A 13,245-nucleotide genomic window follows, 5' to 3' on the forward strand; every position below is an offset into this window, starting at 1 on the left:
ATGCCGCTGCGTATAAATGTACGACAATCAGCTACGGTACTTTTCTAGTCAAATGTCATTAAATGTAGTTAAATGTCAACTTAAAACAGAAACATTGATGAATATATTGCCATGCTGTGGAAAATAAAGGGCACTAGTCAAGTATCAGCTAGCGCTAGCAAAGCAGCCGCTGTATTAAATGACTATGCAAATCGGACAATTAATGTTTAAACTTCACAAGCTAACACATCGTCACTGTTACATTTCGCCGTGTAATAGTATTTATGGCAATTTCGACTTTCTAAGAGAGAAAATCTGATAAGTTTTGATTTACCTTCAGTTGTTGGTATTGACGACAAGCCGGTACGTCCCCGTAATTAGTCCCCAAGCAACACACCGCGATATTTCAAGGGTTCCGTTTTTTCTGCCACCTACTGACTTTCTTTATCATAGCAAGAAAAATAGACAAAAGCTTTTCTATAAATACTTGAGTTAAGCTTGTAACATTTTTGCTGAGACCGTCAGAAGGATGATTTAACTCTACAGTAATTATTGAAGTGTGTGTTGCTGCTGTAAATTACATTGTAAGTGTTCTTACTATTGAAAGTAACAAAACACACTCGCGCGCACGTATGTATATTATATATATATATATGTGTATATGTATATATGTGTTTGTGTATATATATATGTGGTGTGTGTGTGTATATATGTATATATATATACACACACACACACACACATATATATATACACATATATATATGGTGCTCCGTATATACTGACAGCAACAACAAAATATGAACTTAACTTAATGAAAGTTTAAATTATTGTTATTGCTGAAGCTTTATTTCAGTCAAAACCTACTTGAGTTAAAAAGTCATTGCATTTAAAAAGCACCATATTAATTATGCACCAATAAATATATGGTATAACTGTCAAATTGTCTTATTACCTAGTGTGGCCTTTTAACCCCATAAAGGGCCTTTAAGTCTCTTCTGTTGGGTTAAAATACAGCCTGATGTCTTGGTTGTATTGGTTAGTCAAGTGTATCTGCTTGGAGGCAAATACCAAGTGGATCTTTAATATAAACATGCATAGTCTTGCATCTTTCCTAAATTCTCTGAAATACAAAATTGAACTCTGTTGCCCTCAGGTATGATTTGTATGGAACTATCTGATTCTTAATTGTGATTTGACATGAAAAACAGATGAATGATCATGGGTGTGGTTAAATGGAGACCAGAGATGTGATGTGGGACCATGGAGGTAAACTGTGAGGGAGTTCTGTTCCTCTGTCCCTTTTTCCAGTCATCTGTTTCATGGTGTCACACAGTTCATACAGGTCTTCAGTATTCAAACTTTAATGTATGATAGGTACGATAGACAGTTAAGTATGAAGAGTAGAGGCTGTTTGTGTCTCACTGCGTTCATTCCACATTAATTATTAGTTATGTACTAATAAATGAACAAAAATAACTGTCGATGAATTTTCTTATTGTCTTATTAGTTACAATGGTGTTTTCACTCTGGCTGCTTAACAAGTCACTTTATGATATAGTAGACCACCTTTTTTGATAAATGAACCTTTATTATTGATAAGTTTATTGATAAATCAAATCGATAAATTAGATAATTTTACACTTTAAAAACTCAATCAAGTCAAAAGTACATTTTTAATAAATAGTTAAATAAATAATTTAAATAAATAAATACTGCAGAGACATAACCACAAAACACAAAAAGCTATATGTGTAAATGAATTCTGCACCTGTTAACATCTCCATCAGCGCATTTGATCAATAACAGTCTCTGTCAGGTGAACAGGGAAACTGTAACACCAACAGATGTTCTTTCCTGTTCTGTCTGTGTCTGTGTGTGCTGATCACAGTCGCTGCAGCAGGGCAGACATGTGTTGTTTCACCTCCCCGGGGTCTGCCAGCGAGCAGGCCAGGACTACCCCCCTGACCCCCGTCTTCATCTTAGTGGAAGGGAGGATCTAAAACATCATGTCACATTTTTTTTTTTACAACAATTGTGATTTGTTTTTAGAGCTAACCCACAAGATAGAGAAGGGATAGCTACCTTTACATATGTTTTGCATCTCTCCAAAAGAAACTTCCACTTCATTGCAGTCCGCTCGGCATCAGTCAAACTGGTAAACTCTTCTGTCTGCAACGCAAGAAACGGAAATGCTGTTTATCTCAGCTGAAGCACAGGTAAAACTTGACGTGCTGAAACTGCAACTACCAGCTTACCTGAATCATATAAAATCTATACGTATAAATCAATGATTCTTTAAACTTTTCATCCTTCCCTACTATTTTCAATCTGCGAGACTTAATAAATTTAGCTAACAGCAAATATTTCCAGATTTTTTGCACACACAGATAATTTGAATTGTCTCCAAAATGGGTTTAGCTGTAAACATAATCAGAATTCAGCAGTGTGTGTAGTGGCATATTATTTTCAACATGTACTGGTACTGTAAGTGTCTCTCTGCTCTTGTGTCCTTTAATTCCTGCACATACGAGCAACTAATTTTAGAATGAGCCTCATTTAAAGTAATACTAACAGTGCAGCCAAGTGTCTTCTCGGCCACTGGGCCTCTCAGGGAGCAGGCATGCAGGGTGCCTGTGTGGTCTGTGAAATCCACCAGCAGGTCAAAGCCTGTGGTGGCTGAAAAGGTTTGATCCCTCCCCGGACACAACTGGTTGGTGCAGCTCAGCGTGTCCTCAGTCACCTGGAACTTACATTTGGAGCTGAGACAGAAGAGAGAACACACCATTACATTTACTTTAATATGTTCCAAATGTTTAAGTAGAAAATAGTAGAAGTGAGAATAATGTATTTATCACAACGAGTGTTTGATTATGTATCCATCTCATCTGCTTGTGTGACCTTACCACCGTGTCCTGATGACTTTTGAAACAGCAGAGTCGAGGTCGAGCTTGGAGATGAAGCTGTACGTGATGCCAAAGAAAGCCTCGGGATTCTCCTGGGCCTTCTGCTTCAGCTGACTCACTGTGTACACATCAGTGATGGAGTCCACTGCAGAAACAGAAACAACACCACAAATCCACGTCTGCAGCCTTACTGTTTGACGATAGGAGACTAGTTTTGCTTGTTTTGCTTCTGTCATCTGGATAATTTGATCTGCTACATCAGGAAATATAAATGACATGCTTAAACGTAGAGCAACCTGAATTCTGAATCTTTTAGCCATATCATATAAATATTCATAAATGCAACGTGATACACTTTCCTAAAGTAGATCTTTATAAGGAACCTAGATTAAGGAGTGCAAATACACAGTGCACAATCTATATGATTATGAAATAAGAGCTGAAGCCCAAAATACAAAGTACACTTTACCTCTTGATACAGCAACACTTACTATTTCTAATACTACCAGCATCAGAATCAGAGGTCTGTATTTTAACCTACCAGACATATCCTCGTCCTTCTCATCTTGATCAAGAGCTCCAGACTCAGACACTTCTTTAGCATAACTGAACAGCAGGCTGGCCTCCCTGGTGTCTGAGAGCAAAGTATGATTGACATGGACAGGAACAAAGAGCATGTCTGACTGGAAATATTCTACTTCTACAGCAGGAAGATTATTATTTTATTACACTGTACACCATAGCTGGTTGATTGGTTTCTCAAAATAACTTTGAAGTTCTGCTTTTGATTAATTCCACAATAGATCATTAAATCAGATCCTGTATTTTTTGTAAATGTTGCTGTGTTTTTCTTACCAGGATTGACGGTGATAACGGTTTTCGAGTTAACGGTTGCGGTCATGCTGTTGTGAAAGCTGTCAAAGCTAATCTTTGCATCTGCTATGAAGAGCACTTTGAATGAAGAATAAAAGTTAAAACAACAGTAAGTTATCTTAAACATAAACATAAAGTTACATCTCAAATATCCACCTCCATGTCTCCCTTTAGTGCAACATGTTAATAGGACATGACAGGCAGGAATAACAGTTAAATAAAGATTCATTTTGTGGCTGAGAATGAGCAGCAGCTGTTAACCTACCCGTCTCCTTGGGTATCAAAGTTTGCACGAGCTGAATGGCTTCTCTGTCCCAGCTGTGAGTGAAACAGAGGTCAGGGGAGACCGTAGTGAAAATCAAACCCACATGGAGTTGAGTGGGTTAATCTAAAGCTTGATGTCACCAAAGTAAGTTTGTGCTGACGTAAAGATATATGGCGGTGAACCAAGGGCTAATAAGATGGCATGTATCAAAAAAGCAACCAAAGTAATAAATCTTTATTCATTTTCCAAATTAATTAACAACCATGACGCACCAGATGAGGGGGAAGGAAGCGACGGAGTCATCAAAGAGCTTCAATTCCAGCCTCTGCCCTTTGCGCCCGTCTGAAGTGGTGAACTGTTTCGGCTCTCCGATCTGAAAACATAAACAGAATCATCTGAAGTTCATATCACAGTATCTTCCCTCTCTGTAAGAAAAAAGCAGTGACATGAAGTGCACGATCTGGCCTCATTCTGAACCCTGAGGCCATTATGGAGAGTCTGTATGTTTCAGGCAAACAACAAGCATGCCACCGCATAACCAACCAGACTAAATAGACACAACACAGTCCATTAGGCAATTTATAAGATATGAATTAAATAGAGAAACTCTGATATGTTTGACTGTCAAACTTGTTTTAACCAAATAAATATTTGCTGTGCGTCAGCGGTCATTGTCAAAAACGACCCACTTCATGCTTTTCAGGCTCCTCGCCACAGCCTCAATGACTTTCCATGACTTTTCCATGACTGACTTTCATAATGTTACATCCACCACCACTTTTTAACAACCCTTCCCTCCTTGTTAATGTTGTTTTTTCAGCTTAGCAAACTAACTGCCCATTTTCCACTATACTGGAGCTTACAGTGGAGAAAAAGAGCTGAAAAACCACCATCTAATTCAATAAGTGTGTATATTAAACTCTGGTATATTATTGCAGAGTAAACTATTAGTGAAATTTCTTATTACTCGACTTTCTCAATGAATGTATTGAATTTCTTATTCTCTGTTTGGAGTGAGCCTCTCAAAAATCAATGATATTCCAAAAATTTCATTACCATTCTGTACTATGATCACATCTGCAACAAATACTTATTGTGAGTGGACGTCAGTATTGTGAGCAATACTCCTCTGCTCGCCCACCATGGCAGGATTCAAATAGATGAGTGGTCACTCTTCAAAGAAATAAACCACTGTAAGACTCATTTAACAGCACATTATTTTGTATTTCTAGCACAGCTACATTTTCTTACTCCTGCCAATAAGAGGCTAAACATCACTTATATAACAACAGCCCATTACAAGTCCTATTCTTTTCTTCAGGATCAAAGAGCTTTCACACCCATCACACAATGCGCACACATATCAAATTCTCCCCCAAGAGTAGCATTAATAGACCAGCATGCAAAGCAGAAATGTAAATAATTGGACCAGCTGTCAGCAGTGTATGAAATTTAAAGCCCTCTTTACCTTTTACAACCCTCTTTACAACAAACTAGAGCTTCGGTCTTTTACATTTCCTCCACTGGAAAAACACACTGCTGTCGCTATCACCATCGCTCCACTCTATTCAACAAAATGTCTACACAAAGGCATTCTGGAAAACATAGGAAATCATAAAAGTAGATGAAGAAGGTTGATGGGAATGTGAAACAAGTTATAAAACACTGTAAAAAAAACAGTTTTGAGTTAAATTCTAACACTTAACACAAAGTACAGCTGAGGCTGGGATTGACATTAGTTTTGCAGAAATTTGTTCAGGAACCAAAATTTGGACAAATTACAATTTTGACGTCAAAACGTCAAGGCAATTCATCCAATACTTGATGAGATATTTCAGTTTGGACCAAAGTGGTGGACCACCCAACCTGCCGACATTGCCATTCATGGAGTCATGTCTCTAGTGTGGCTAAAAACGCACTAGACAACATTAACTGATACATAAATGTTTGAGCGTATCCACAGATGCATTAACACTTAAATCCTAAAAGACTGTGGCCTTAAGGCGCTCTACCGATTTCACTGCCGCCAGTATATTTATCACTGTGCCGTTCAGCCTCTGCCCGTTGGCCATTATGTCTCCCAGAGAGTAGAAATCTCTGGAGTCCTTCACTGGTAGGTGGATGAGAGGCAGCAACCTGTCGATGGTGTCCATGTCAGTGCACAGACACACCTGAGAATGGGCCTCCGTCACCAGCAGCCTGTAGAGACTGAGACAGCAGATACAGACCTATGAACCAGAGAATCCTTTAACAACATCAAGACATGACACACTGTTACATCATATTTCACACAGCATTACACTGTGTTAACCTTACTTCTCTCTAGCTGTCTAAAAGCACGGCAGTGTGAGAATGACTCTAATTTGTTACCTTGGTGTTGCAGGACAAAATCTTTCCCCTTTCTCTGGGTCTTTGTTGGAAACTAAAGGATTTTCAATGATGACTGGAAAAAACAAAAAACTATTTAGGCATTTAATTGCTTACATTTTCATTTTTTTCTAATTGTCATTACTAAATTTAAGTTTCTCAGTCTTGCTTTAAATCAAGAATTTGAAAAAACCAAGAGCAGGGATTCACACTCAGTTCAATTTTGAATACAATTACTTTTCAACGACTTTCAAAGCTTTATTTGGTCAAATTCAAGTACTCAAAATTGTCAGGCTTTGGAGTAAAAAAGAAACTGGACATGCTGGACATGACGAAAGCTTCATTTTGTAGTATTTTGATGAATCTGGGAACCATATAGATCAAAAAATTAAAGCATTTCTGTGACATATGGTACATTTTCCTTGAGAAAGACTCCCTCACCACAGTCTCCTATACTGAAGCTGTTGGAGAGCCCGTTGATGTAACCATCATTTCCCCAGGCTGTCACATTGATGAAGAAGTCAGGTGAGTCCTTAATGGTGAAGCCAAAAGTGAATCTGTCCACACCGATATCTGAAATTCACACATATAAGTTCAGTTAGTGTTGCAGCTCAACAGAAAACTGAGAAAAAGAAGAAGAGAGAGAAACTCAGAGAAGAGATATTGTTCTCCAGAAGAGGGAGCTGGTGTACAAGACACTGAGGTGCAGTGTTGATAGAAGAACTTGTGTTTAAAGATAACTTGTTTGACTGCAATAATGTAAGAGGTAAATTGATACCAACTTTTTCTGTCAGGGAAGCTTTTGACATCAGTTTTTCCTATGATGATGCCGACCACCTTCTGAAAAAAATTAATCACAAGGGCAATGATAGTGAGCAGACTTTTCTAAAGGGATTCAAGCAGTTCAACACTGCTTACAAAACAAATACAGAAAAACAGACCTCAAATATAAATATCCTTTTCTGCCGGCAAACAACTGCAACAACAAGAAAAGTATCCCTGACTATCTTGTGGTGGTTTAAGGCCTGGTAGAAGAAGAGAAAGATATTTATTTGTTATGATTAGCTGAAAATACTTTTACTCACTGAATGAGAGAAGTTGGGATGTAGCTCAGAGATGGAAACGTAGTTGTGAGAGGCCATTTTCAGTCCAACTGTTATCACATTTATAGACTCTCTATATTGTGGAGGCACAAATAAAACACAGATAGAACATTTGGGGTTTAATTTCAGGTGGATAAAATGTTTTAAAGCTAGCTAACACCTTAGCTAATAAAAAACACTAAAATAGGCTAACTGCCAGTTTAGGTTAATGCTAATGTACTAATTATAAACATTGAGTGTAACTTATTTTATATGGGATTTCACATAAATTGTTACACAAGGGTTGAGTAACAGGTTATTTTTAGCTTTACGTACAACATATATTCAGTATTTTTATTAGTAAGTTTACCTGTATCCTTTTTCTTCACAGTTTATTGAGTTTTTCGCGGCAAAGCGACAACCACGGCTAAATTCATGTGGTGCCTTTAATTACAGTCGGAAATATCACAACGTGGTGGGTCCGAATAAACTGAGAGAGGAAAAGACCCACGTAAATTTACCAATTAAAACGTCGAACCAAGCAAAGCCCTATGTAAAATAACAAATTAAGACATCGAATATATGTTAGTTAGTATGGCTTAAAGTAAGTAAGTTGTTTGAGTAAATGAATGTTGAAGTAAAAAATGTCTGACAGCACAGACACAGCCAGTGAATACTCAACAAATCTTATGCCATATGTATATAAATGAAACCAAATGTTACTTTTTACACATAAAAAAACTTATTTTAATTTAAGGAACTTACCTGCATTGTTAATAAAAATCAAAACAAACATGCAAATTATAAATAATGAACCAATACAATTTTATTTTAGCCATTGTGAGCTTAAATAATATATGTGTTTTAGATCAACACATGAGGACGATTGGTTACCAAAGGTGTCAATTTATATTCAAGGAGAAAAAAAAATTTGCGCAACAGGGCCCCCTAGGGCCCTATGCAAATACGTAGTCCACGTAGTTTAGCAAGAAAAGGCCTTGGTCAGAACAAATTAAATGAAAAACTTCTAATAAATATGTTTAATTAGGTTTGTTTCTTATCTTCATTTAGTCACTTGCCCTAACATTCACAATCTGCAAGAATGTATTAACACACAACTATGGCAAAAAATTTTTTTTCCTTTTTTTGAACTATTGAGCCAGGAATAAGTTAATGTTGCCCATATTCTACAGATATGGGCAAGGAATGCACAAGTTAAAGTAATTTTCAGCACTGCTCTTGTTGTACAGTAAAATAAAATCTTCCAAAAATGACTTCTGTCAGATGGTCAATTCCTTACTGTTTTGCAATACAAGCTGTGTTCGATCATGTAGCAACAAATTTATGAAAAGCACATGAAGGCAAACATGCCTGTGCAGGAAACTTCTTTTCAGTTCATTTAGTTGGGGAACATCTTAAGGAGTTTGTTGTATTTTGATTTATTTCTTTTTGTGAGGCTATATATGGAAAGGTCTATCTATCATTTTTTCCCCCCTCCATTAAAAAATCATATCCCGATAAATAAATAAAAACCCTATAGGCCTACTAATTTAGACAAAATCATTGGAATGTGACCTTTCTTTAATTTCAAACATCCACTTTATTGATTCTTCATTTGTTCAAAGTATTTAGAAGATTTTACGACCTTCAGTTATAATCTTCATGACAAAAAAACCTTCTATACAAAACTGTATGAAAAGATCACCTGATGTTTTGGCAGACTTTACGTGATGTTGCCTATGGTAAAATCTACAATTTCAACACATATTCAGTACAGTAAACCTTTATCCAGCTGAGCAAACACAGTGCAATGGCACCGAACAATACAACTGCTATCACTGATGGACCCATTGACTGGAAGCTGTCAAATATACACACATTCACACTGACACACACACATATACACACACAATATTCGTACACTATATGAGTCATTTCTTTATAAGTCTCCACTGTGAAAGGTATCCCTGATATTGCCTTGATAATCCATCCCAGTCATCAGTCACAGCATGGGATTTGTGCTCAGACAGCTATGCCGAGATAAATTTGACACTTTCCTGGTTTGTTTTGATAGCACAAAGCTGTATCCGACATGTGATACCGTCTTATACACCTAAGCAGGAATCAAAAGGTGTAACAGTAAACCCATTCAGCTCTAAAGAGCCGTGTTTCTCGTCTATGATGACTAATCCTCGTGGTCGGGTGTTTGGATCGGATAACTCATCCCTGTGACTAATGTTGATTTTTTCAGGCAGTAATATTTCTGTTAATGTGATGTGTTCCTAATTTTTGACAAAAACAGTGCAGTACGGCAGCCATAAAGGCATTTTACCCACCACACATCTACAACACAGTCACACAAAGTCAACGTATTATTTCTCAGCAGACAGACTGATGTGTAATGTTGTATCAATGTATTGACTGACTTTGTATAATGTTGTATAATGTGAAACAGGAGTGATTGAATACATTGAACATTTACTTATGCAGAGGTATCGATTTGCTATTTGCACCAGTGGCGAGCTATTCAAATGAAACAAAATTTCAAATTCTAATTTCATTAGGTTTTTCTGACTATAGTTTGTGAGTCCATTAATCACAGCAGCACTGTAAATCATCATCAGATAAATCAAGTGAAGCTTACTTTTGGTTCAATGATTTATTCATAATGAATTCACGGCCTCTGTTAATCTGTCATCAATCATACTTTAAGCCAATATTCCATTGCTTCAATCTGCATATTGTTTCTTTGGAGTGATTTTAGTTTTTCCGTGAAGAGATGTCACATGAAGTCTCGTTTCTCACTTCTGATGGCATTGACTTTATTCAGAACCAAGCAGCAAGTACCTAAAGAGTTGGAAACACATTCACTGTGGGAATGTGCCGGGACTGGGAGGCCTCTCTGCCACAGGTCGGCTCCCAGGAGGGCCTGCAGCCGTCTGACCACTCCCCGACTATTAATCCATCATCTCGCTCTGTGCATGAATGACTGTGCTTATGTGTGTGACATACATGTAAATGCATACAGTAGGATTATGTGTTGTGTGTGTGTCACTACATAGGAGCTATGACACACTATCATATTCACGGGATGTACCTGTATGTCCAGAAGATCCATAGAAAATGAAGCAAAATAAGAGTATCAGTGGTGAGTACACACCATCAGGCAGCCATATTGGAGCGCCTTAAAACTTTGGCAAACTGACTTTGTTTATAAATGTGCCGCTTGTCTATCTCAACTGAACTAAGCAGACATGGTTCATTTCTGTGCTGTTTTTCACTGGGAGTTCAGTATTTTGTTAATGATCCATCCCTCAGTGTTTTGTTGTGAACACATTCTATTTTTTATTTTATTCATAGAACTTACTGTACGTGTGTTTACTCAAGTACAAGTACAACACCGCAAACAGGTGGCTTGGCTCTATCTAAATGTTTAAAAAAAATGCATTTCACTATCAGCACCTCTAAAGTTCAATGAATAAGAATGAATAAACGTGTTGTATCTCATTTGTTTATTTTTCAAAAGCTGAAGTGTAAAAATTAACGTGGTTTTACGGGGGAGTTATGTGTTGGTCTACTTTTTTGGCCGGGTGCTGTTTACCCATTATGTCAAACTGTTCCTTTAACATTGTGGCACTGCTATGTTTTTGTTGCATCATGAGATGTGATAAGATTAAGTACAACATACACACACAATGAAAATAAATACTCAGGTTAACAGGGCTGCCACTTTTCAAACCTTTGACTCATAGTGCTTATAGAGACATGAGGATCAAACATACTGGATCTGAGGACAAATTTGTACCCAAAACTACCACATTAAACTATTCATGTTTATATATAGTATACCATTATAAACTGACACCCACACCCTCAACAACAATCTCTTTTTCCAGCCCAGTTATTATTACATATTCAGCGGTGAAAAGATACTGCGTACATTTGCCCAAGCACTGTGAATACAATTCTGAGGATTTTGGGTATATACTGTAGTTACAAGTTATTTTGCAGAATATGAGCATATAAAAATATTATATTAGTACATTTTACTTCACTACAGCATATAAAAATGTCAAATTAGCTCCACCTCAACTAGCTACAACATTGAAATACTGTTTATGTTAACCCATCAGTAATAATAATTAATGCAGGACTTCTTTTAATGGAGTATTTTTACATTGTGGTACTGACATTTACTTATTTAAGTAAAGGACCTGAAAACTTATTCCCTCACTGTTCATATTAAACAACTGTCTACTGGACCTCCACGGTGGCACCAGACAGGAGATTTGTGGTTGGACTGTACACCCTGTATAAAACATGAGAATAGAGGAGGAAGTAAAGACAGCAGTGACTGCTCAGAGGCATGGCAACACAAAGACAACACAAAGCCAAGATCAAGTCCTTTTCGAGCTGCAGGGATTGAAAGGATGTGACAGCTACAACATTTCCTTTATCGTTTTTTCTTGGTCCAACAACAGAGCTGAGCAGAGCTTATGGCTTGATCTAAATGAACATTTGCAATCAGAAAGTCTAAGAACTCATGTTTACACTATATCCATATGTAACATACCAAAAAACCCTATACACAAGGGTTTTACAGTGTTGTAATTTTCGGTAGGGGAAGCGGATAGAGAAATTGCAGTATTTAATTTGGTGAACCAAAGGGTTTTAGTTCACATGCAAGCATGCACAGATGTGTATGAGTGCACATACACATAGACAATAGGCCTATTGTTAAGAATAAAATCCGTTTCACTGTAGCAACTCCTGAAAGACATATTCTGTGAGGATCTAATGGAACCAATCAGCATTATTTTATTGAATCCGATCATTAAAACATATTGTTCAGTATAAGCAGTGCATGGTGAGCAATATCTTGGCATGGCCCAAACCTCTACATCCAAGTATAGCTTTTGCAGTTGTTGGCAGCAGCCTGCACAGTCTTTATTGGCTTCCAGAAGTGGAAGACATCCAAACTACAAGTATGTGTACACTGTAATTTCCCTGCCACCTGTGTGACTGACTATAGCTGCTGTACCACTGGGTCTGCTCACTGCCATTGAATCCAGCTGCATGGGCTCTGCAAGAACAATGCAGTCTGTTTCTTCATCCCCATGACCAGCAAGACGGGGGTATATGACTGAGGAGGAAACCTTAAATGATGTTAATAATGTGCTGTTGTAAAGCAGCACGAATAAAGAAATCAGTGGCATGCATGATGTCAACCATCCTTCCCATCATTATGCCATCATACTGAGGTAATGGGAGGAATACTGTGGCATTTGGTCATGTTATTACTATGGCTGCTGTGTGATGTACTAAAGAGTTTTTATGTTTTGCAGGTAAAGTGTTACAGTTAGCTAAATGTAAGACTGAAGTTAGACAGGAAACATTACATTACATGACATAAAAATGAGGGAAAAACTGAAAAATGGAAAACTCTTTTCATTTGAGGTGGGTGAACATTTTTATGTTGACACAGAATGTAGAAAAGAATGTTGTTTTGATGCATCTGTGGTTGGGATGCTTTTATGTCACCGTCTATGCAAAACAGGTACCACCACCTACACACCTAGCTCAGGCATGTTCTCTATTTTCATGCTGTCTGCCTTGCACAGTTATGGCCTTAATCCAAATTTGCAATGCGCCCAGTTAGACTAAGTGAGGGATAGGTGAAGAAATTCAGTCCGTGGCATTGCTTCACAAACTTCTCAGCATCATCTGCCATTGTGGAGGTTGAGTCAGAAATTGGCTGTGCATAGATAATGGA

The 13,245-nt window shown here is 37.5% G+C and overlaps 1 protein-coding gene across 2 annotated transcripts; it reads right to left on the bottom strand.

Annotated features, from left to right (window-relative positions):
- Positions 1–338: 338 nt before the first annotated feature.
- On the bottom strand, positions 339–7,962 carry meiob (meiosis specific with OB-fold). 2 transcript variants are annotated; one of them, XM_044338094.1, is made up of 14 exons: positions 7,843–7,962; positions 7,476–7,566; positions 7,173–7,230; positions 6,832–6,963; positions 6,394–6,466; positions 6,036–6,231; positions 4,296–4,396; positions 4,024–4,076; positions 3,741–3,836; positions 3,427–3,519; positions 2,886–3,030; positions 2,555–2,741; positions 2,065–2,151; positions 339–421 (listed from the first exon to the last, which is right to left on the bottom strand). In XM_044338094.1, the coding sequence occupies exons 2-14, from the start codon at positions 7,530–7,532 to the stop codon at positions 386–388; spliced, it is 1,314 nt and encodes a 437-aa protein (XP_044194029.1). In that variant the 5' UTR covers positions 7,533–7,566; positions 7,843–7,962; the 3' UTR covers positions 339–385. The 2 variants fall into 2 exon arrangements, with proteins under 2 accessions (XP_044194029.1, XP_044194028.1); XM_044338093.1 differs by lacking the exon at positions 339–421 and adding an exon at positions 1,676–1,978 and having other exon boundaries at positions 7,843–7,961.
- Positions 7,963–13,245: the final 5,283 nt, after the last annotated feature.

This window comes from Thunnus albacares, chromosome 20 (genome assembly GCF_914725855.1).
Source record: "Thunnus albacares chromosome 20, fThuAlb1.1, whole genome shotgun sequence".
Taxonomy (NCBI): domain Eukaryota; kingdom Metazoa; phylum Chordata; class Actinopteri; order Scombriformes; family Scombridae; genus Thunnus; species Thunnus albacares.

What these genes read in the sequence shown, in the direction of transcription:
- meiob (XM_044338093.1), bottom strand. Translation starts at nt 7,532, where the DNA reads ATGGCCTCTCACAACTACGTTTCCATCTCTGAGCTACATCCCAACTTC. An exon ending in AAGCTTCCCTGACAGAAAAA is followed by an intron (nt 6,964 to 7,172) that starts GTTGGTATCAAT and finishes TGTGAATTTCAG; the next exon opens with ATATCGGTGTGGACAGATTC. An exon ending in CGTTATCACCGTCAATCCTG is followed by an intron (nt 3,520 to 3,740) that starts GTAAGAAAAACA and finishes CTTTGCTCTCAG; the next exon opens with ACACCAGGGAGGCCAGCCTG.